Source organism: Scyliorhinus canicula, chromosome 5 (assembly GCF_902713615.1).
Source record: "Scyliorhinus canicula chromosome 5, sScyCan1.1, whole genome shotgun sequence".
Classification (NCBI taxonomy): domain Eukaryota; kingdom Metazoa; phylum Chordata; class Chondrichthyes; order Carcharhiniformes; family Scyliorhinidae; genus Scyliorhinus; species Scyliorhinus canicula.
Window position 1 is genome coordinate 12,528,921 of NC_052150.1, and position 20,621 is coordinate 12,549,541.

Here is a 20,621-nt window from a genome sequence, read left to right on the forward strand (position 1 = left end):
AGAATCCCGCCCCTGGTGTTGAATCAAACTGTTACGGAATAGTATTTGGTATCTTTTACTTCATTGTTGAATTGGTTTCTGAGCAACTCCGCCATTATAGTACTGATGGCATTATCGGTTCTGTGCATTAAAAAGTGGGTCTTCCCAGAGCCACAATATTGATCACTTTTCAAATGCTCTTTGAGAAGCTCATCAAATTCACTGAGATATTCAAGGCAGGTTTAAAAATTACCACTTTGATCTTGACACTGATGACTCAGCATGTCCTCTTAGAGGTAAGTCCCAAGGAAGACAGCAGTTTGACTGGCAACACAACTTTAAAATTTAAAAAAAAATAAATTTAGAGTAGCCAATTCATTTTTTCCAATTAAAGGGCAATTTAGCGTGGCCAATCCACCTACCCTGCACATCTTTTGGGTTGTGGGGTGAAACCCACGCAGACACGGGGAGAATGTGCAAACTCCACACGGACAGTGACCCAGGGCCGGATTCGAACCCAGGTCCTCAGCGCCGTAGGCAGCAATGCTAACCACTGTGCCATCGTGCTGCCCTGCAACAACACAACTGAGCACTTTACTCCAATAAGAACACTTCTTTTCAAACTGAGCTGAAACACAGAATCAATTTGTCCAGATAATTTGCACCTTTGAACGAATGCACACAAAGCCTGAATTTGACTTTTGAAAGCTTCATGATCAGCAATATCATTTCCAACATTTCCCCAGTTAGAGTACCTGTCAACAACTGATTGTTTCCCTTTACTAGGATCAGGGAATAATTTGCAATGCAAGAGTTTCTGAAAAAATAACAAATTTCTCCTTTCCATCATGACATTTCTCTTCACCCTCAGAAAAAGCGATTCATGAAGACTTCTAAACTGCTTTCCACCTCGAACCTCAAACTCTTTTCTCAAATTTTCCGTGTTACCCATGTTCTCTGGTCTATTTATGACAAAATATTTAATCATACCCAGTGGGACAGATTTGGGCCATAAGGCAATGTCTTCAGGGTAGGTTCCTTGCCTGACTTCAGTAGCAGAAGAACAATGAGCTTGAGCAGTATCCTGTAGTTCCAGCCCCATTTCAGAGTCCACACCTTGTTCATGTTTTTCAGCCAATGTGTTGTCTCCGGAAATCGGCAGGTCGAAGTCATCAGGCAAGTCACCAAAACGTTTTGTGGATGTTTTTGTTGAGGATGAATGTGCAGTTTGGGCACTACTCAATACTTCAAACCTTTTAAAGTCAAGTGCCAAACTGTCTTTTTCCCAACTTCGTCCTCTTGTCTCGCCTTCAGTTTCCTGTGTTTTTGTCTGCCAGAATCACAGTGTCTCTTAATAGTGACTGGGGATGATTTGTCTTGATTTCAACAATTCACAAATAAGTCTTCAGAATCTTCTGATGAGTGAGGTCTCCTTAAACAAAAGCTGCCGATTGTCCAAGCAGTGACGGACTAAACAAAGCTCATGAGTTGGTGGTGGTGGTGGGGGGGTGGTCTTCGGAAATTGTGAGAAGAATTGGCATGAGGATGACAGAGTTCACTGCCAAAATCCTCCCAGACTAACTGGCTGCTGGCAATAATTTTTGAGAAAGCTGTGATGTGGATGGATGGTCAAGGCAAGCCAGGTATGATAAAAGATACCACAATTAATCAGAGAGGGACATGACAGACACCAAATAATTTAGTAAATTTAACCAGCAAAAATACCGAGAAAGAAGATGTTGGTTGCTGCCCAGTCCTTTCATACTCACCCCTGCCTGGCTGGCATCTCCCTCTGGCGGGTCACCTTGCTCCCTCTGACCACTGCTCCCCGATTCCGCAAGACACCCACTGGCGTTTGCCTGGCTTTCTTTGCACCTCCCAACTGCTGCTCTGCTCACCTCTTGGCTCTCGCTCAGGTGGCCATGCCTCAAGCCTCAACCTGTGCTCCTGGCTGCTGCTGCTGTCTATCGGGCCTGGTGGCCTCTGTTCTTTTTGATCAGTTGTCTCCTCAGCTCTGGCCTGGAGTTCACGAGTCACCCCGCTGCTCCCCTAATGGCTGTCGGCCAGCATCTCCTCCTCGTCTCACTGAAGGCGTTGCAGGCTCACACCCGATGCTAGGTCGGCGACCTCACTTTTGCCTCAGGCTGCCGGCCAGGCTGAATGCCAGAAATCTGGCTGCTGCTTTACACCTTTACTCACTGAAAGGTCAGAAACTTCAAACCAATTTAGGAGATCCGTGTCTGAACTGCGCTAAGTCTCCACCACTCAATGTCTGACAAATTGTGTCCTGCTCTAAAGGGGAGTCCACCAATCAGAGCTCAATGTTGTTCTGTATTGCCTGCTGATAGGCTCAAGTGATTGGTGTTCCCATAATGTTCCCACCGCAACATTCACCTCTCCGTATTGGACTCCCCCATTGGCCGGCATCCCACACTGCAGCCCTGGGTGTTTCCTTGAAAGTCCACCTCTGGCTCAGGTGCTTTTTCTATCATCATCTTGAGGGAAGATCAGCCAGATGTTAATGTTGATTGGTTAAACAAGAATGTGGCTATTTTTGATGCTACCAAATCAGCCGTTTTTAATTTAGAGTACGCAATTTTCCAATTGAGGGGAAATTTAGCGTGGCCAATCCACCTACCCTGCACATCTTTGGGTTCTGGGGATGAAACCCACGCAAACATGGGGAGAATGAGCAAATAGTGTCCCGGGGTCAGGATCGAACCTGGATCCTCGACGCAATGAGGCGGCAGTGCTAACCACTTCGCCACCGTGCTGTCCCAGCTGTTTTTTTTGTCTAAGCCACAGTACATAAACTAATATTTATTCCTTTCAAGCAAGGAATTTCTAATACACAAGCCCTTGAATTGTTATCAGGTTCCTTGGTATTAAAAGTAAATCTTCCGAGCCATCTAATTAAATAAACAGCTCCGGTCCATCGAACTTTAGTGATTAAATCTCTTTCGAATAATCGTTATTATTGACTGACTGTTCTATTTACTTTATGGTTTAACCTGACAATCCAACTGGATAGCAGATTACCAATTTTTCCATAACATTACTGCTACACTACTGATGGGTGACGCGATCTGACTTCAAAGGATTCTTTCAGCCATTTAATCTCTGGAACTCTGACAGAACGCTTTATCCTGCTTAAGTCTCACTCAGATAAATATTGCAAGATCCCATCATCTAACCTGAATATTTTCTCATTGCATCTCTTACAAGTAACCTTTCAGAACATGTTATTTGAAAGTTACCCACTCAGGAAAAATATCTGTGAAAGTGGATGCTTTCATGATTTTGCCCCACTTGTTGCAGGGTTCAATGTTTTAAAACACTTGTTCCCACCTACTCCCAGAGATGGCCGTCTGCAATGGAACTATTCTCTCTGTTACTACTACCAGATATCCCTGTTCCTTATTCAAACAAGGTGCTTTACCCTCTTGGCCTTGCCTCAGTAAAGGTCTCTCACCCTTTGTCTTTCCAATAAGGTTTCCTACTCGAGAGGTTTTCTTTCTGCTTGACAAGGCATGAGGTTGGGAATTCTAAATTTTAGGAATTTGAAGACCAAAAGCCAATGTCAGTCAGCAAGGACACAGATCCAGAAGTTCATCAGCAATGATCAGACCCCGGAGTAATTCATTTTCTTAATCCATACTCCAGTCACCACCTAAAAAAATCACGACCTCCATCACCGGCACAATGTGGCTGCCATGTGTACGATCTTCAAGGTGACTGCAGTAACCTGTCCAGACTTCTATGCCATTATCTCTCAAACCTCTTCCCCCTGGAAGGATAAGGACCGCAAGCACATGCAAACACCACCATATGTAAGTTCCTCTCCAAGTCAGTTCATTTGATCATCATGCATTTAATTTCAGATTACGAGTCCGCAAAACACCTGAATAAATTCTCCTACCTCAAAGGCACCAAATACATGCACATTGCTTTTCAGGAGTATTCTCTAACATTAGAGACAAGTTGTTTGCTTATTTCTGGCATCTGAGAACCTGCAAACGTTCAGGATTTAAGCAGTATTTCAACCAGCCAAACCTTACCCTAACATGTGCAGGCTGAATCACCAAAGGACTGTTATTGAATTGGTGGATGGAGCTTTCCCATACTGGCCTTTCCTTCGCTCACAACAGATAAAGGAAGATTCCTCTTCAGCTCCTTGAGATGAAATCATTTTTTTAAGACAAATCTACTCCTGCACCTATTTGGACATCTCTTTTGATGCAGAACAAAGTGACTCATCAGAATGATTCCTGACAGGAAAGAGTAAATTTCAGTTACATTCCTTGGAGATGAGCAGGGTCTCGCTGTGGTGTTTAAAATAAGGAGGGAATTGATATGGTAAATGGAGAACTCAGAAGAGGAAATTAAGGGTGGAATTCTCTCAACCAGCCCGCGATGGGTTTGGTGGTGGGTGGGCGCGGTGAGTCTGGTCACTCTTCCCACTGGCAGGACGTGCAAGCTTCATTCGCATTAATTTCTATCACATTAATGCTCATTAAAATAGTGGCCCGACGGCATCCCAACAGGTCTTTCAAACTTGCATCACTCAGGCAGGAGTTTACATCTGTGTCAAATCCAATTGCGAATGATTAGTGAACACAAGGCGGTCCTCAGACGTTGAGGTGAGGGTGAAAGCTCTGCCATTGTTGTGCTGTGCATCACTCAGCCGGGCAGACCGGTTCCTGCCTCCATCCCCATGCTGAACTGCTCTTCATGGACAGCATCGTGCTCCTGGAGCTATGGACCCTCCTGTGCCGGATCCGTACTGGGGTTGGGGAGTAAAGAGCTTTCGCTCCCCCCAGTGCCACACACCTGTGTCTTTCTGGACAGCCACTGTGCCTCAGGACTCACACTGTCACCTCAAAAAAGGTCCATTGTTCGACCAGGGATTGAGTGTAATGTGACGCCGTGGTGCTGGTGGTGGTGGTGGTGGTGGTGGTGGTGGTGGTGGTGGGGGGGGGGGGGGGGGGGGGGGGGGTGTTTGCACCTAATGAGGACAAGGGGGGGGGGGCAAATTGGAAAGAGGACTGTACAAGGAGGGGGAGGAAAGGGGGAGGGTTCACAATGCCATGCAGAGGGGCAAAGAGTCTGACTTTGGTCATTGGTAAGGTTTTAGGTCCATTATTAAAGATGAGATTGCAGAGTTCTTAGAAATGCATGATAATATAGGGCTGAGTCAGCACGGCTTTGTCAAGGGGAGGTCGTGTCTGACAAATCTATTAGAGTTCTTTGAGGAGATAACAAGGAAGTTAGGCAAAGGAGAACCAGTGGACGTGATTTATTTAGATTTATAGAAGGCCTTTGACAAGGTGCCACATAGGAGGCTGTCAAATGAGTTAAGAGTCCATGGTGTTAAGGCTAAGATACTGGCATGGATAGAGGATTGGCTGACTGGCAGATGGCAGAGAGTGGAGATAAAGGGGTCTTTTTCAGGATGGCAGCCGGTGACTTGTGGTGTGCCTCAGGGGTCAGTGTTGGGATCACAACTTTTCACAATTTACATTAACAATCTTGAAGAAGGAACTGAGGGCATTGTTGCTAAGTTTGCAGATGATACAAAGATATGCAGAGGGACAGGTAGTATTGAGGAAGCAGGGAGACTGCAGATGGACTTGGACAGGCTAGGATGCAATGTGGAAAAGTGTGAAGTTATGCACTTTGGAAGGAAGAATGGAGACTATTTTCTAAATGGGAAAAGGCTTAGGAAATCAGAAGCACAAAGGGACTTAGGAGTCCTAGTTCCAGATTCTCTTAAGGTTTTACGTGCAGGTTCAGTCGGCAGTTAGGAAGACAAATGCAATGTTAGCATTCATGTCAAGAGGGTTAGAATAAAAAAGCAGAGATTTACTTCTGAGGCTGTATAAGGCTCTGGTCAGACCCCATTTGGAGTATTGTGAGCAGTTTTGGGCCCCGTATCTAAGGAAGGATGTGCTGGCCTTGGAAAGTGTCCAGAGGAGGTTCACAAGAATGATCCCTGGAATGAAGAGCTTGTCGTACGCGGAACGGTTGAGGACTCTGGGTCTGTACTGTTGGAGTTTAGAAGGATGAGGGGGGATCTTATTGAAACTTACAGGATACTGAGAGACCTAGATGGAGTGGACATGGAGAGGATGTTTCCATTAGTAGGAAAACTACAACCAGAGAGCACAGCCTCAGACTGAAGGGACAATCCTTTAAAAGTGAGATGAGGAGGAATTTCTTCAGCTAGAGGGTGGTGAATCTGTAGAAATCTTCGCCACAGAAAGCTGTGGAGGTCAAATCACTGAGTGTCTTTAAGACAGAGATAGATAGGTTCTTGATTAATAAGGGATTATGGGGAGAAGCAGGGGAATGGGGATGAGAAACACGTCAGTCATGCTTGAATGGCGGAGCAGACTCTATGGACCAAATGGCCCAATTCTGCTCCAGTGTCTTATGGTCTTATGGACACGGGGAGAATGTGCAAACTCCACAGGAATGTGGCGGGATTGAACCCGGGACTTCGGCGCCATGAGGCAGTGCTAACCACTGTGCCGCCAATGTTTTGGCAATTCTTAGCAAGCGGGAATGAACAGCAAAACATTTTTAACACAAGGGACTATGGTGGAATCTACTTGAACCCATTCTCCACTTTTAAAATGCTACTCCCAAACTTTCTGGTTGTGGCTTCTCCCTGCCAAATCCAAACTGATCTGAATTGCACATATCAAAGTTGGAGATAGTAGCATCGGAGCTCCTGGTTTCCTGGATTTTGCACTGTGAATCCCCCGTTATTAAAGCTGGAATCAGGGGATGCAGATGAAACTGCAAAGTTTGTGACAGGCAATTTCCAAATGCAGATCTGAAGCGAGGAAATGCTTCTTCCAGTGATATTTTACTGTTCTGCACACTGCCACCTGCAAATGCTTCTGTCCGTTTCGGACCATTTGCAGATGTTTGGACTCACGTCCCCATTATTCAGTCAATGTTTCTCATGAGCAGCCATGGCATTTGCCACGGGCAGACTATGTATGTCAACATCGTGCATGGGGAATAGTGCCACTGGATGGTGCAAAGCAGCATCATGGTATGCCTCTACAAAGTTACAAAGAAATGAAACTCAAGAGGAGTTCTGTGACAGATCTATTCTGCCACATCACTGGTGACCATTCCCCGACCAAGCTGCACTGCTGACCAAGATAGTCATGCAGTCTTGATAAGACAAATAGCCTATTCTATTCTTCGGTCATAACTGCATTGATGGGAAAGTTTTGAGGATAGAGGAGGCGGTGGGGCACTGGTATTGACAATGGGTGAATAATCCAGAGGCGAATGTAACATTCTGGGGACCCAGATCTGAATCCCACCATGGCAAATGGTGACATTTGAATTTTGTAATAATCTGGAATTAATAATCTAATGATGACCATAAAACCATTGTCAATTATTGTAAAAACTCATCTGGTTCACTCATGACTTCTGGGGAAGTAAAAGCATCAATCTGGCGGAGTGACAGTCACGGAATCATAGCTTACAGATAACGTCCCAGACACCACTATCAGTATCCCTGGGTGTGTCCTGTCCCACCAGCAGGGTAGAGCCAGCAGAGACGGTGGCGCAGTGGTAAACAGTTGGGAAGGAGTTGCCCAGGGGGTCCTCAACATCGACTCTGGACCCCCTGGAGTCTCACTGTATCGGGTCAAACACTGGCAAGGAAACCTCCTGCTGATTAGCATGTACCACCCTCTCTCAGCTGATGAATCTTTATTCCTCCACGTTGAACACCACTTGGAGGAACCACTGAGGGTGGCAAGAGTGCAGAATGTACGCTGCTCGGGAACTTCACTATTCATCACCAAGAGTGGCTCAGTAGTATCAGTACAGCTGGCCGAGTCCTAAAGGGCACAAATGCTACACTGGGTGTGCAGTAGATGATGAAGGGACCAACAAGAGGGAAAAACCTACTTGACGTCATCCTCACCAACCTGCCTGCTGCAGATGCATTTGTCCACAACAGTAACGGTAGAAGTGACCATCGCACAATCCTTGTGGAGACAAAGTCACATTGAGGATACCCTCCACCATGTTGTGTGGCACTGCCACCGTGCTAAATGGGATAGACTTTGAACAGATCTAGCAACTCAAGACTGAGCACCCATGATGTGCAGTGGACCATCAGCAGCAGCAGAATTGTACTCAACCATAATCTGTAACCTCAAGGCCCAGCATATCCCCCACTCTACTATAACCACCAACTAGGGGATCAATCCTTGCTCAATAAAAAGTGCAGGAGGACATGGCAGGAGCAACACCAGGCATACCTAACAATGAGATTTCAATGTGGTGAAGCTACAATGCAGGACTACTTGCGTACCAAACAGCATAAGCAGCAAGCAGAACTAAACAATTCCACAACCAACTGATCAGATCTAAGCTGTGCAGTCCAGCCACATTTAGTCATGAATGGTGGTGGACAATTAAACGACTCACTGGAGGAGCAGGCTCCACAAATATAACTCATCCTCAATGATGGGCAGGCCCAGTACTCAATACAAAAGGCATGGCTGAAGCATTTGCAACAATCTTCAGCAAAAGTGCCAAATGGATGATCCATCTCAGCCTCCTCCTGAGGTCACAGCAGATGACAGTCTTCAGCCAATTTGATCCACTCCAGGGGATATCAAGAAATAGTTGAAGGCACTGGATACTGCAAATGCTATGGGCCCTGAAAATATTCCGGCAATAATCCTAAAGGCTTGTGTTCTAGAACTTGCCGCATTTTCCAGTAAGTTACAACACTGAGTACATTCCAGAAATGTGGAAAATTGTCTAGATATGCCCTGTACACAGAATGTAGGACAAATCCAACCCAGCCACATACCACCCCATCAATCTACTTTTGATCATCAGCAGAATGATGGAAGGGGTCATCAACAGTGCTATCAAAGGGCAGCACGGTGGCCTAGTGGTTAGCACAACCGCCTCACGGCGCTGAGGTCCCAGGTTCGATCCCGGCTCTGGGTCACTGTCCGTGTGGAGTTTGCACATTCTCCCCGTGTCTGCGTGGGTTTCGCCCCCACAACCCAAAAATGTGCAGAGTAGGTGGATTGGCCACGCTAAATTGCCCCTCAATAGAAAAAATAATTGGGTAATCTAAATTTAAAAAAAAAAAACAGTGCTATCAAATGGCACTTGCTTCGCAATAACCTGCTCACCGAGGCTCAGTTTGGGTTTTGCCAGGGCCACTCAGTTCCTGACCTCACATCAGCCTTAGTTCAAACATAGACAAGAGAGTTGAATGCCAGAGGTGAGGTGAGAGTGACTGCCCTTGACATCAAGACTGCATTTGCCCGAGTATGGCATCAAGGAGCACTAGCAAAACTGGAGTTAATGGGAATCAGGGTAAAAACTCTCCATTGGTTGGAGTCATACCTGGAACAATGGAAGATGTAAGTGGTTGTTGGAGATCAGTCATCTCAGTCCCTGGACATCACTGCAGGAATTCCTCAGGGCGGTATTCTAGGCCCAACAATCTTCAGCTGGTTCATAAGGTCAGAAGTGGGGATGTTCACTTATGACTGCAAAATGTTCAGCAGCATTCACGGCTCCTCAGATATTGAAGCAGTCCATGTCTAGATGTATCCAGGCTCGGGCTGACAAGTGGCAAGTAACATGTGCGCCACACAAGTTCCAGGCAACGACCACCTCAAACAAGAGTGAATCTAGACATTACTCCGTGACATTTAATTGCATTACCAATACTGAACACCCGACCATCAAAGTCCTGAGGATTGTCATTGACCAGGAACTGAACTGGACTAGCCACATAAATAATGTGGGTCCAAGAGCAGGTTAGAGCCTAGAATCCCTGTGGATTCCTGGGTCCTCTGAAAACCTCCCACCTGACTTAAGCCAATCACTGTCTGTTGCTGGGCAGAATACAGTCTTTGGCTAATCCACTGGCCACCAGCCAACCAATCGAACCAAATCTTTCCGATCTCTCAGTTGCCAGAAAGTTTTCTGTTAAAATCTAAATCTCCACTAGCACAGTGTACTATTGTCCAACCTCTTGAATTCCTCACTTCCTCTGCTCGATTTAAAGGTATACATCGATTAAATATCCATGGATCAAAATGATGACGACAAAGGAAAAGAAATGGGAAATAAGGGAATCAGCAGGAAGCATCCTTACAGGGGGGAAATAAGATGCAAAATTCAATAGAATTAATAAGTTTTGACAACATTCCAAGTTAAATTAAGAATGCGGAGCAAGGGGATAAAGATGCAAAATGAAAAGAAGACTTGATGCCAAGAATCATGATCAATTCTTCGAATGAAGGGCAAATCTCTGTAATCATGCAAAAGGCAGCTTGATATTGATTAGCTCGAGAAATTAGATAGACAGAATGGACTCCGGGATCTGTGCTTTGTTACAAGCTTTGTGACAAGTGCAGTAGAAATGGACCGGAGTACTCCTAGGCCAAAGGCCTTATCTTGAAGACTGTGCTCTTTGAGCCTCTGAAACAATCTAAAACAATCTTTGGGGAAAGCAAACTGAAGCTGCTTTGTCTGTCATCCAATTTAACAGGAGCTTTAAATAAATTATTTTAGTGTGGAAAATTAAAGTAAGTCTGCTGTAAGCACAAATGGAGCTAATTGAATAATGAGTAGACAGTGTGGTGCCAGTACTGCTTTGTTTTTACCTCTGTGCAACTTTGGTTCACAGTATGAAAATAATGGGTGATATCATTTCTTATTAAAAGTAACACGGATTGTCAAACAAAAATCATACAGTGTAATAATAAACGTTATGAAAGACAGAAACTTCTTTATTTTTAAAAATTCATTCATTTATGGGATATGTGCGTCGCTGGCTTGGCCAGCATTTATTGCCGATCCTTAATTGCCCTTGAGAAGTGGTGGTGAGCTAGCTTCTTGAACTGCTGCTGTACATATGGTGTCGGTACACCCACCGTGCTGTTAGGGAGCGATGATGTGGAGATGCCAGCGTTGGGCTGGGAAGGGCACAGTAAGAAGTCTTATAACACGAGTTTAAAGTCCAACAGGTTTGTTTCGATTCACTAGCTTTCGGAGCACGGCTCCTTCCTCAGGTGCATGGCTCCGAAAGCTAGTGATTCAAAACAAACCGGTTGGACTTTAATCTGGTGTTGTTAGGGAGAGAGTTCCAGAATTTTGACCCCCCCCCCCTCCTAGTGAAGGGCCAGCGAAATAGTTCCCACGTCAGGTTGGTGAGGGGCTTGGAGGGGAATCTCCGCATGGTGGTGCTCCCACGTGTCTGTGGTGGAGGGAGCGAATGTTGAACCTGGTGGAAGGAGAGTATGTTTGCGGATAGGGTGCCAATCAACTGGGCTGCTTTGAGCTGGATGCTGTTGAGCTTTCCTGAGTGTTGTTGGAGCCTCACTCATCCAGGAAAGGGTAGAGTATTCCATCACACTCCTTGTAGATGGTGGACAGGCTTTGGGGAGTCAGGGGCTGAGAAAAGAAGCTGTGAGTTGCTCTTGCACTCTCTCATTTTCTCCAAAAGGATTTCCTGCCTGCTGGTTTCTGAGTCTGCAGAGAAGTCTTGGGATCCTGATGAATCTACAGTGAAATCCATTACAGACTGAAAGCAATAACACCCAACTGAAGGCCTAAAGGAAAATAAAGATGTACTGGAAGATATCCACCAGAAGCAGAGGGCTGGATTCTCCCAGAATGAGACTATGTCCCAAGCCGGCCTAAAAACGGTGGGTTTTACTCCAGAAATACCTCACAAAAAATGGAACAAATTCAGTGCCTTGCAGGGGGCTAGCAGGGACCCCGAGTGAATCTCACAGCTTTTGCTGTGGATATGGGCCCCCGATCTTCTGGTTCGGTGTCTGCGCATGCACACGGCTGCGACCTCCAGTGGCCGCGCCGAGCTCCATGGTGGAGCCACACAGAGAAAAGAGACCCCCCCGATCGGTCGCACGTCCGAACTTGAAACCGCGCAGATTTAATCCCCGGCTGCCTATACGGCCCTCTGGCCTCCGAGCCCCCGGCCTCAGACCAGGGCGGCTGCGGACTGAGCCAGCATCCCGACCGGCAATCGATGGTTAGTTCCCCGCTGTCGGGAACTCGACCAGTCGCGAGCGGAGGATTGCTGGGCGGGCATCTGGCAATGACACACACACACACACACCCCCCCCCCCCCCCCCCCCCCGGCGGTGCGGTGTACACCGCTGTCACGCCGATTTCCGGGGCCCAGAGAATCGCTGGACTGGTGCCGGGCCCGATTACGGCATGAAAGTGGAGTCTCTGCCCCCGCGCCGGCCGCGATTTTGGCGCGAGGCTGCGGAGAATCCAGCCCAGAGACTTTTATCCTTTCACTTTTAGCGATATATTCTTTATCTCCTCTTTTCCCCCTGTGTTTGTCTGACTTGTATGTTTGTGGAGGGTGGGCTGAGTAAAAGAAGGGAGGGTTAGGAATTAGACAATAGTTACCCAGTTGTATTTGCTGCCTATTTAATTATAATTATTGTTATTAATAATAATTGTGTTTAAATTTACAAATCTAGTGACTGTAGTTATTGGGCAGTCAAAGACCAACACTTGAGATGCTTTCTGAGAATTAATAGATAAGTTCAATTGTGTTGCAACTCAGGGTCAAGAGGGGCTGGAATTGACTGCACATCAGCCCAGGGTGTCGTAACAGCCCCGTAAGAACTGCTTTCGGTTCAAAGAAAGCCATTCATGAGACCATTGCAAAGTTGTGTACGGTTATAGTGCGCTGCTATTGGCAAGAATATTGCGCGCCTGCCACCACTGGCACGGAACAAATATGAAATCCCTGAAAAGACTAACATGGGAGGGATTTTTTTTTGGGAAGTATGATTTCATTGTAGTTTGCGATCTCATTTGAAGAAAATGTCAGCCTCTGTGATATATTAAATGTCTCTAATTAATGTTATTTTTTAACCCCTTCACCCACAATCTCCCAATACAAGGGGCTGGATTTTATACCCAATGAGAGCTCCATGGAGGATGCAGAAGTGCATTTATTTTCTGCTCCTGCCCGGTCCCATGGCCCTGTAGCGATGCATCTTGAGGCAGGATTTACGCCTGGGAAGGAAATCCTACTTCCAATAGCTGCTGGCAAATCGGATGACCAGGGAACTATTGCAGGGGCCTAGCTGGCAGGCCCGGTGAAGGGGTTGAGAGGGATTGGGGGACACGGTTGGTAAGGGGAAACATGGAGGCATCAAGAGTTTGCAAGGGCTTCCAATTAAAACAGGGACTGCCTAAAGGAGGCACCCCCTCTCCTTTCCCATCTGAAACCTGGGCAGTGTTACCTTTCGGGTTTCAGATTTGTCGTTGGCTTCCGTCCATTACCCGAAAAACTGTGGCCAGGATAGGTTAGGCCCTTAAGTAATGACACGCCTCAGTGCGTGCAAACCCTCTGCTGGGGGTCCGTAAAATTTGAGTGCAGTAAAACTGTCCGTGGTCTCCAGAACTGTGACGATGATTTAGCTATGAGTCAAAGTGCTGCAGTGACCCAACAATAACTCTTATCCATTTGGAATTACCAAGAGTAGCATGCTTATTGGCATCGACAAATCTCCCACCACTCGATGCCGCTTTAAATGCTCCAATGCCTTGTATCACCTTGCTGTTAAGTACATATTGCACTCAAATAAGTATAAACATTTGGATGCATCTAATGTAATTATTTTCCTGGTGTGTTCCTTGTAACGGTCATGCAGTTTTGGAATTCAGTTGATCTGACAGTGTCTAGTCTTGAATTGCTGCTTTTGCATTGTAACTCCCTCCTAATGTGATAATTGCTACATCTCAGGAAAATGTATTTAAGATATGACTGCAGAGCTCCCATCACTTCTGGACAGTCAGACCTGTTAGGTTTATGTTTGTTAGATATTGTAATCTTTACATTTAGGTGAAAATACACACGTTTAACAATTTTGGATTCATCTGATGATGCAAAGCATTCAGAGGGATGGGAAGGCAGGCCGGGCAAGACATATCTTTTCTAAACTCTGCCATGCCTGTGCAACCCAAACTTCCTTTGTGCCCATTCACATGCACAATTAGGCTGCCACTCTAACCTTAACCATTGCTTCAGCCTCTTTATTTTTCTCTTGGCCGCTCTTGGGTGTCTCTGTCTCTGGTGGTCTATTTTCCTGAGTCTCCTCATCTATCCACATGTTGCTGCATGGTGCCAGGCTTCACATGTATGATAACAACACCAACACCCAGCTCTACAACTCTATTGCCTCCATGTTGTCAGACTGTTTGGTCACCTTTAAAATCAGACATTTCCTCAAGTTAAACAATGGGAAGACCAAAGCTATTGTATTTCTCTCCCCTCGCGTTTGCCTCCATTTCCACTTTCGTCCTTGCCCATTATCTCAGGTTAACCAGGTATCCCACAGGTATCCTGTGCTCGCTGACCTCCATTGGCTCTCGATTCCTAAGTGCTTTCAACTCAAACCTCAAAATCTGATGAACAACCCATTAATAATAATAATTAACAATCTTTATTAGTGTCACAAGCAGACTTACATTAGCACTGCAATGAGGTTACTGTGAAAATCCCCCAGTCGCCACATTCCGGCACCTGTTCGGGTACACTGAGGGAGAATTCCGAATGTCCAAATCACCTAACCAGCAAGTATTTCAGGACTTGTCGGAGGAAACCGGAGCACCCGGAGGAAACCCACTTAGACACGGGGATGAGGTGCAGTTTCTGCACAGACAGTGACCCAAGCCGGGAGTTGAACCCGGGTCCTTGACACTGTGAAGCAACAGGCGGCATGGGTCACGAAGGTCGGCTGCCGTGAGTCGCGAAGGATGGCGATTTGTAAAAATGGATACCGGGCAAAAAAGTTCAAAAAACACTGCACAATGTGATGGGTACTATTTGCAATCGGTTCTGGTGATCAGTGGCTCAGCCAGCAGTTTTGTTTGAACTTTTACACTGCTTTTTTGCACAGATTCTATCATATCTCACCTATAAATTACAAATCTGAAAGCATCCAAGAGATTGTATTGCAGTAGTTATATAGGGAGTGATTATCCGGTCTCACTCACCCCAAGACCAGAAACTCCTGCCCAAGGTCAACTAAAGACATTTAACGGTCCGTCAAATTGTCCAATCCGTTTGGAACGATTCCTGAGACCGTAAAATTTACCCCATATTGTTTATATGGTCAATAGAATTAGGAATTCAACCTCTGGCACTGGTTTACAGCTGCTGAACACATACTAGGAAGTTCCCAGTAATAAAAATGAACAATTCCATGGAATCACAACCAAGCAATGGCACTCACTGCCCCGACATGACTTCCTAGCTAGGTCCAAACTTCATGTTGAAAAGGAAGAAGAGGGATGGAAGAGAAAAAACAAAATCAACCTACAAAGGTCCATTTTATTATCCCATTGTAGCTACAATTTTAAAAACTGTTCCGGGAACTATCGCTATGAAGCAAAGTGAAACTTGTACTTGGTCAACAGGGCACTTGACCCTCTGCTACATTGCTAAATCACTGGATTGGCATTCAGAACTGTTGCTTGGAAATATGTGACCTAATTCAAAGGAATGTCCCAAATTACTCTGGGTCACAACATAAACAGAGCAAAATTAGACTTACAGGAACCCAGCTGGACATGTAGGGTGTGTGAATGTTAATTTTCAAGTTTAAGAAAAAGGTTTTGATTTTTTTTGGAGTAACACTTTAGATTTTGTTTTAAATTTAGAGTACCCAATTCATTCTTTCTAATTTTGGGCAATTTAGCGTGGCCAATCCACCTACCCTGCACATCTTTGGGTTGTGGGAGCGAAGCCCACACAGACACTGGGAGAATGTGCAAACTCCACATGGACCCAGAGCTTCGATCGAACCCCGGACCTCGGTGGCATGAGGCAGCAGTGCTAACCACTGTGCCACCGTGCTGCCCTAAAAGTTTTGATAATAAAGATAACTTTTGAAAATGTATTTGTTCACAGGATGTGGGACGCGCTGACTAGGTGAGCATTTATTGCCCATCCCTAGGTGCCCTTGAGAAAGGGAGTTCCAGAACCTTTAACCCAGCGACAGTGAGGGAATGAGGATATGTTTCCAAGTCAGGAGGTGTGTGGCATGGAGGGAAATTTGCAGGTGGTGGTGTTCCCATGCATCTGCTGCCTGTGTCCTTCTCAGTAGTAGAGGTCATAGGGTTGGCAGTTTTGTCGAAGAAGCCTTGGTGAGTTACTGCAGTGCATCCAGTAGATGACGGGCACATCTGTCACTGTGCATCAGGGGTGGAGAAAGTGGTTGTTGAAGATTGGGGGATAGAATACCAACCAAACAGGCTGCTTTGTTCTGAATGCTTTGTTGAGTGTCTTGAGTGTTGTTGCAGCTGTACTCATCCAGGCAATTGGAAAGTGTTCCTTCACACCCCAGACTTGCTGATGGTGGGCAGGCTTTGGGGAGTCAGGAGGTAAGTTACTCACTGCAAGATTCCTAGCCTCTGACCTGCTCTTGCAGCCACATTATTCATATGGCTGGTCCAGTTTCGTTTCTGGTCAATGGTAATCCCTCAAGATGCTGATTGTGGGGGATTCAGTGATGGTGAAGTCATGAGGCAATTGCAGAGGGCATTTATGTGTTCTGACCTCACAAAAGAACTTTGCTGCCCTTCGCAAGGGCAATTAGAGATGGGCAAGAAATGTTGGGCAGAATTCTCCGCAACGCCCGACGCCATCGTGAAACCTGGAGTGTTTCACGACGGCGTCGAAAGCCGCTCCTCGCCCTCTATTCTCCCCCCCTAGGTTGGCCGGCGCCAGCTCGCGCATGTGCGGTTGCCGTCTTCCCCTCCGCTGCCCCGCAAGACGTGGCGGCTTGATCTTGCGGGGCGGTGGAGGGGAAAGAGTGCATCCCTTGGAGACGCCGGCCCGACGATCGGTGGGCACCGATCGCGGGCCAATCCCCTCCCGAGCACGGCCGTGGTGCTCGCTCCCCTCTCCGCGCCCCACAAGCCACAAACTCACCTTTGGCCCCAATGTCACGCCGGCAGCGACCAGGTGTGGTTGCCGCCGGCATGAACAGGTCGGGAACGGCAGGCCGCTCGGCCCATCCGGGCCGGAGAATCGCAAAATGCGACACGCCATTTGGGGGGGGGGGGGGGGGGTGGGAGAAATCGCGGGGGGGGGGGGGGGGGGGGGGGGGGCCAGAGCGGCCCTCCTGCGATACTCCCACCTGGCGTGGGCAGCAGAGAATCGTGCCCGTTGGCTGTGCCAGTGATGCTCACATCCCATGAATGATTCAAAAAGAGCAGACCTTTTGCGAAAATGAGCACTGTGTGTGTTGTGGAAAGCGCACAATTAATGTGCATTTCATAACTGTTCAAAAAAGAATTCCACCCACTTTTCGAAAGAGCTACCCATTTTTAAGGAATGTTGAACCCAAAACTTTCATACAAGTTCTTGTACAGGTTTAAAATTTTCCTGTGTACTCTGAAGAGTTAACTGTAAATGAAACAAGTGTATAAACATCAAAACTTGTTTCTAGTTTTCCAAATAATTAATACTTTTTGGTACTCATTTTAAAGCTGGAAACTAGCCACAGTTGACTTTTGTGAACAAAAGGCACATTAAAACAAGCAATCGGCAACAGAAGACCTGCAATGAAATAACAATGTGAGCAGCTAACCTGTAATATCAATTTCTTTTTTTTCCCTTTAAAAAAAAATAAATTTAGAGTACCCAATTCTGTTTTTCCAATTAAGGGGCAATTTAGCGTGGCCAATCCACCTCCCCTGCACATCTTTGGCTTGTGGGGGCGGAACCTACACAAACACGGGGAGAATGTGTAAACTCCACGCGGACAGTGACCCAGAGCTGGGACCGAACCTGGGACCTCGGCGCCGTGAGGCAGCTGTGCTAACCACTGCGCCACCGTGCTGCCCATAATATCAATTTCTGAATGGAAAATATATTTTAACACGTAAACCGGCTGTTACGGAAATTTATTATGAAACATAAATATGATTTACTTAATAAATTTTCTTAAATTTGTTTTTTTCTTCTTTTCTACATTATCATTCCTCTCATCAACTCTTAAATTTAGATAGAGACAAATTCCCATCCAGGACCTGAATATTTGGGGCTAATCTTCAAATCAATGGGAAAGTGATCATACGAATTAGGCCACTCGGCCCCTCGAGCCTGCTCTGCCATTCAATAGGGTCATGGCTGATCTGATTGTAACCTCAACTCCACTTTCCCAGCAACCCCCGATAACCTTTCACCCGTTGCTTATCAGGAACGTTCCTCACTCTGCCTTAAAAATATTCACGATGTGGGGATGCCGGCGTTGGACTGGGGTGAGCACAGTAAGAAGTCTTACAACACCAGGTTAAAGTCCAACAGGCTTGTTTCAAACACTAGCTTTCGGAGCATTGCTCCTTCCTTGGTGAATGGAGCAGTGCTCTGAAAACTAGTGATTCGAAACAAACCTGTTGGACTTTAACCTGGTGTCAAAAATATTCAATGACGGGGCAGCACAGAGGCGCAATGGTAGCATTGCAGTCTCAAAGCGCTGAGGTCCCAGGTTCGATCCCTGCTCTGGGACACTGTCCGTGTGGTGTTTGCACATTCTGCCTGTGTTTGCGTGGGTTTCGGCCCCATAACCCAAAGATTTTTTTTTTCTCTTATAAATTTAGAGTACCCAATTAATTTTTTCCCAATTAAGGGGCAATTTTAGTGTGTTCAATCCACCTACCTTGCACATCTTTGGGTTGTGGGGGCGAAACCCATGCAAACATGGGGAGAATGTGCAAACTCCACTTAGACAGTGACCCAGAGCCGGGATCGAACCTGGGACCTCGGCGCCATGAGGCTGCAGTGCTACCCACTGCGCCACCGTGCTGCCCTCCCACAACCCAAAGATGTGCAAGGTAGGTGGATTGAACACACTAAATTGCCCCTTAATTGGAAAAAATTAATTGGATATACTAAATTTATAAAAACAAAACTTCACGGTGGCACAGTGGCTAGCACTGCTGCCTCACGGCCAGGAAACCAGGTCTGATTGTGGCCTTGGCTGACTGCACATTCGCCCCGTGTCTGTGTGGGCTTCGTCTGGGTTTAAAAAAAATTAATTTACGTTATGTGGGCGTTGCTGGTTATACCTGATGAAAACTGGACTATAATCCGTCAGGGTGATGAGCAATCTCAAGGCGTAAAGTGGCACTGGATCAGGTTCCATCAAAATCTGGTCATACCTGAAATTGAAAAAAAAATGTTCAGCAGCTTGAAAATCATTATTTTCTTCTTTCCCGTGTGGTCTACTTGGCTATGTACATATGTCCTTTAAATTGAATGGACAAAAGGGGTTGGATTTCAGATTTTGAGGCTATGTCCCCATGCCGGCATGGGAACAGTGGCATTTTATGCCAGTAAAATGGCGCAAAACGGCTGTCGATTTCCCGTTTTGCTGAGGGCTAGCAGGACGGCACCCGGCTCTCACCGCAGATACAGCTCGGAGAATTGCCGGGTCCGTGGCCGCGCATGCGCACGGTGGTGGCCTGCAGCGGCCGCGCCGTGCTACATGGCAGCGGCCGCACACGGACCCAGCCCGCGAAATAGTACCCCCCCCGCTTCAGCCGGCCTGCGCGCCCCAGACTACTCCGCACAGTGCCCCATTCCCTGTAAAATGTCCCCCCCAGACCCGCAGATCGGCCTTCCCTCGACTGCCGGCGCTGGACTGAGTCCGCAGCCGCCACACCGAGTTCCCGACGGGTGAGACCATGAGAGACCCACGCCGTCGGAAACTCGGCCGGTCGGGTGCGGAGCATCGGGGGGCGGGCCTCAAGCAATGTCCTGAGGCCGTCGATACTTGGTGAGACATATTCCTAGAGTACGCCGCTTTGGAGGGTGCGGAGCATCACGATAAAGGCGCTCCTGATTTGGTCGGGAACACGGATTCTCCGGCCGGTCACCGAAAGCAAATTCAGCATCGGCAACCGGAGAATCCAGCCCAAGGTCTCTCCATGCAGGCAGTTTATATTACAGGTTCCAAAACAGAAAATACTGCACAATTTGACATGACTGACAGCATCTGTGGAGAGAAAAGGGAGCTAACCTTTCAAGTCTGGAGAGAACTGGAAATTGGGTCAGCTTTATACTGTTGTGTGGGGCTGGGGGGTGAGGCTGGATAGGGGCCAGCGATAGGTGGAGATTGACAAAGATGTCATGGACAGAAAGACAAAGAGAATGTAAATGGGATTATTAAGGCTAAAAGGGTGCTGGTAGTGGCACATTCTGTGCTTCTTAGCTCAATGACCCCTATTTACATTTCCCATGGGCAATGGTGCAGCCTAATATATTACCCCAAATAATTTTATTGCAGTGCAATAAAGTACAAAGCAATCCCAATCATGCTATTGGACTTCTATGTTGGCTGTGAACTGGATACGGGCCAAAACTGGGTTCCTGTTCACAAGTAAATCCAGATTCTTAATCCCAGAGTCCAAGACCAGACGAGTGTGGACAGTCTTGTCGCCACCGTGCCACCCGATAACTCTACTTTATTTATATTTATCATCTTTTGATGGGGGAAGGGGGAGACCTGTTCCCCCAATGAGTTTTCGAGGGAGTTTTGGATGTGTGGGAGGAGTTTGTGTCTCCT

The 20,621-nt window shown here is 46.7% G+C and overlaps 1 protein-coding gene across 4 annotated transcripts in view; it reads right to left on the bottom strand.

Moving 5' to 3' along the window:
• ulk4 (unc-51 like kinase 4) overlaps nt 1-20,621 on the bottom strand; it is a 513,024-nt gene that overhangs the window by 211,708 nt on the left and 280,695 nt on the right. For all 4 annotated transcript variants that reach the window (XM_038796599.1, XM_038796603.1, XM_038796600.1 and 1 more), the window contains one exon: nt 19,123-19,215. In XM_038796599.1, coding sequence (XP_038652527.1) covers nt 19,123-19,215 — 93 coding nt within the window. The remainder of the gene's footprint in view (nt 1-19,122; nt 19,216-20,621) is intronic.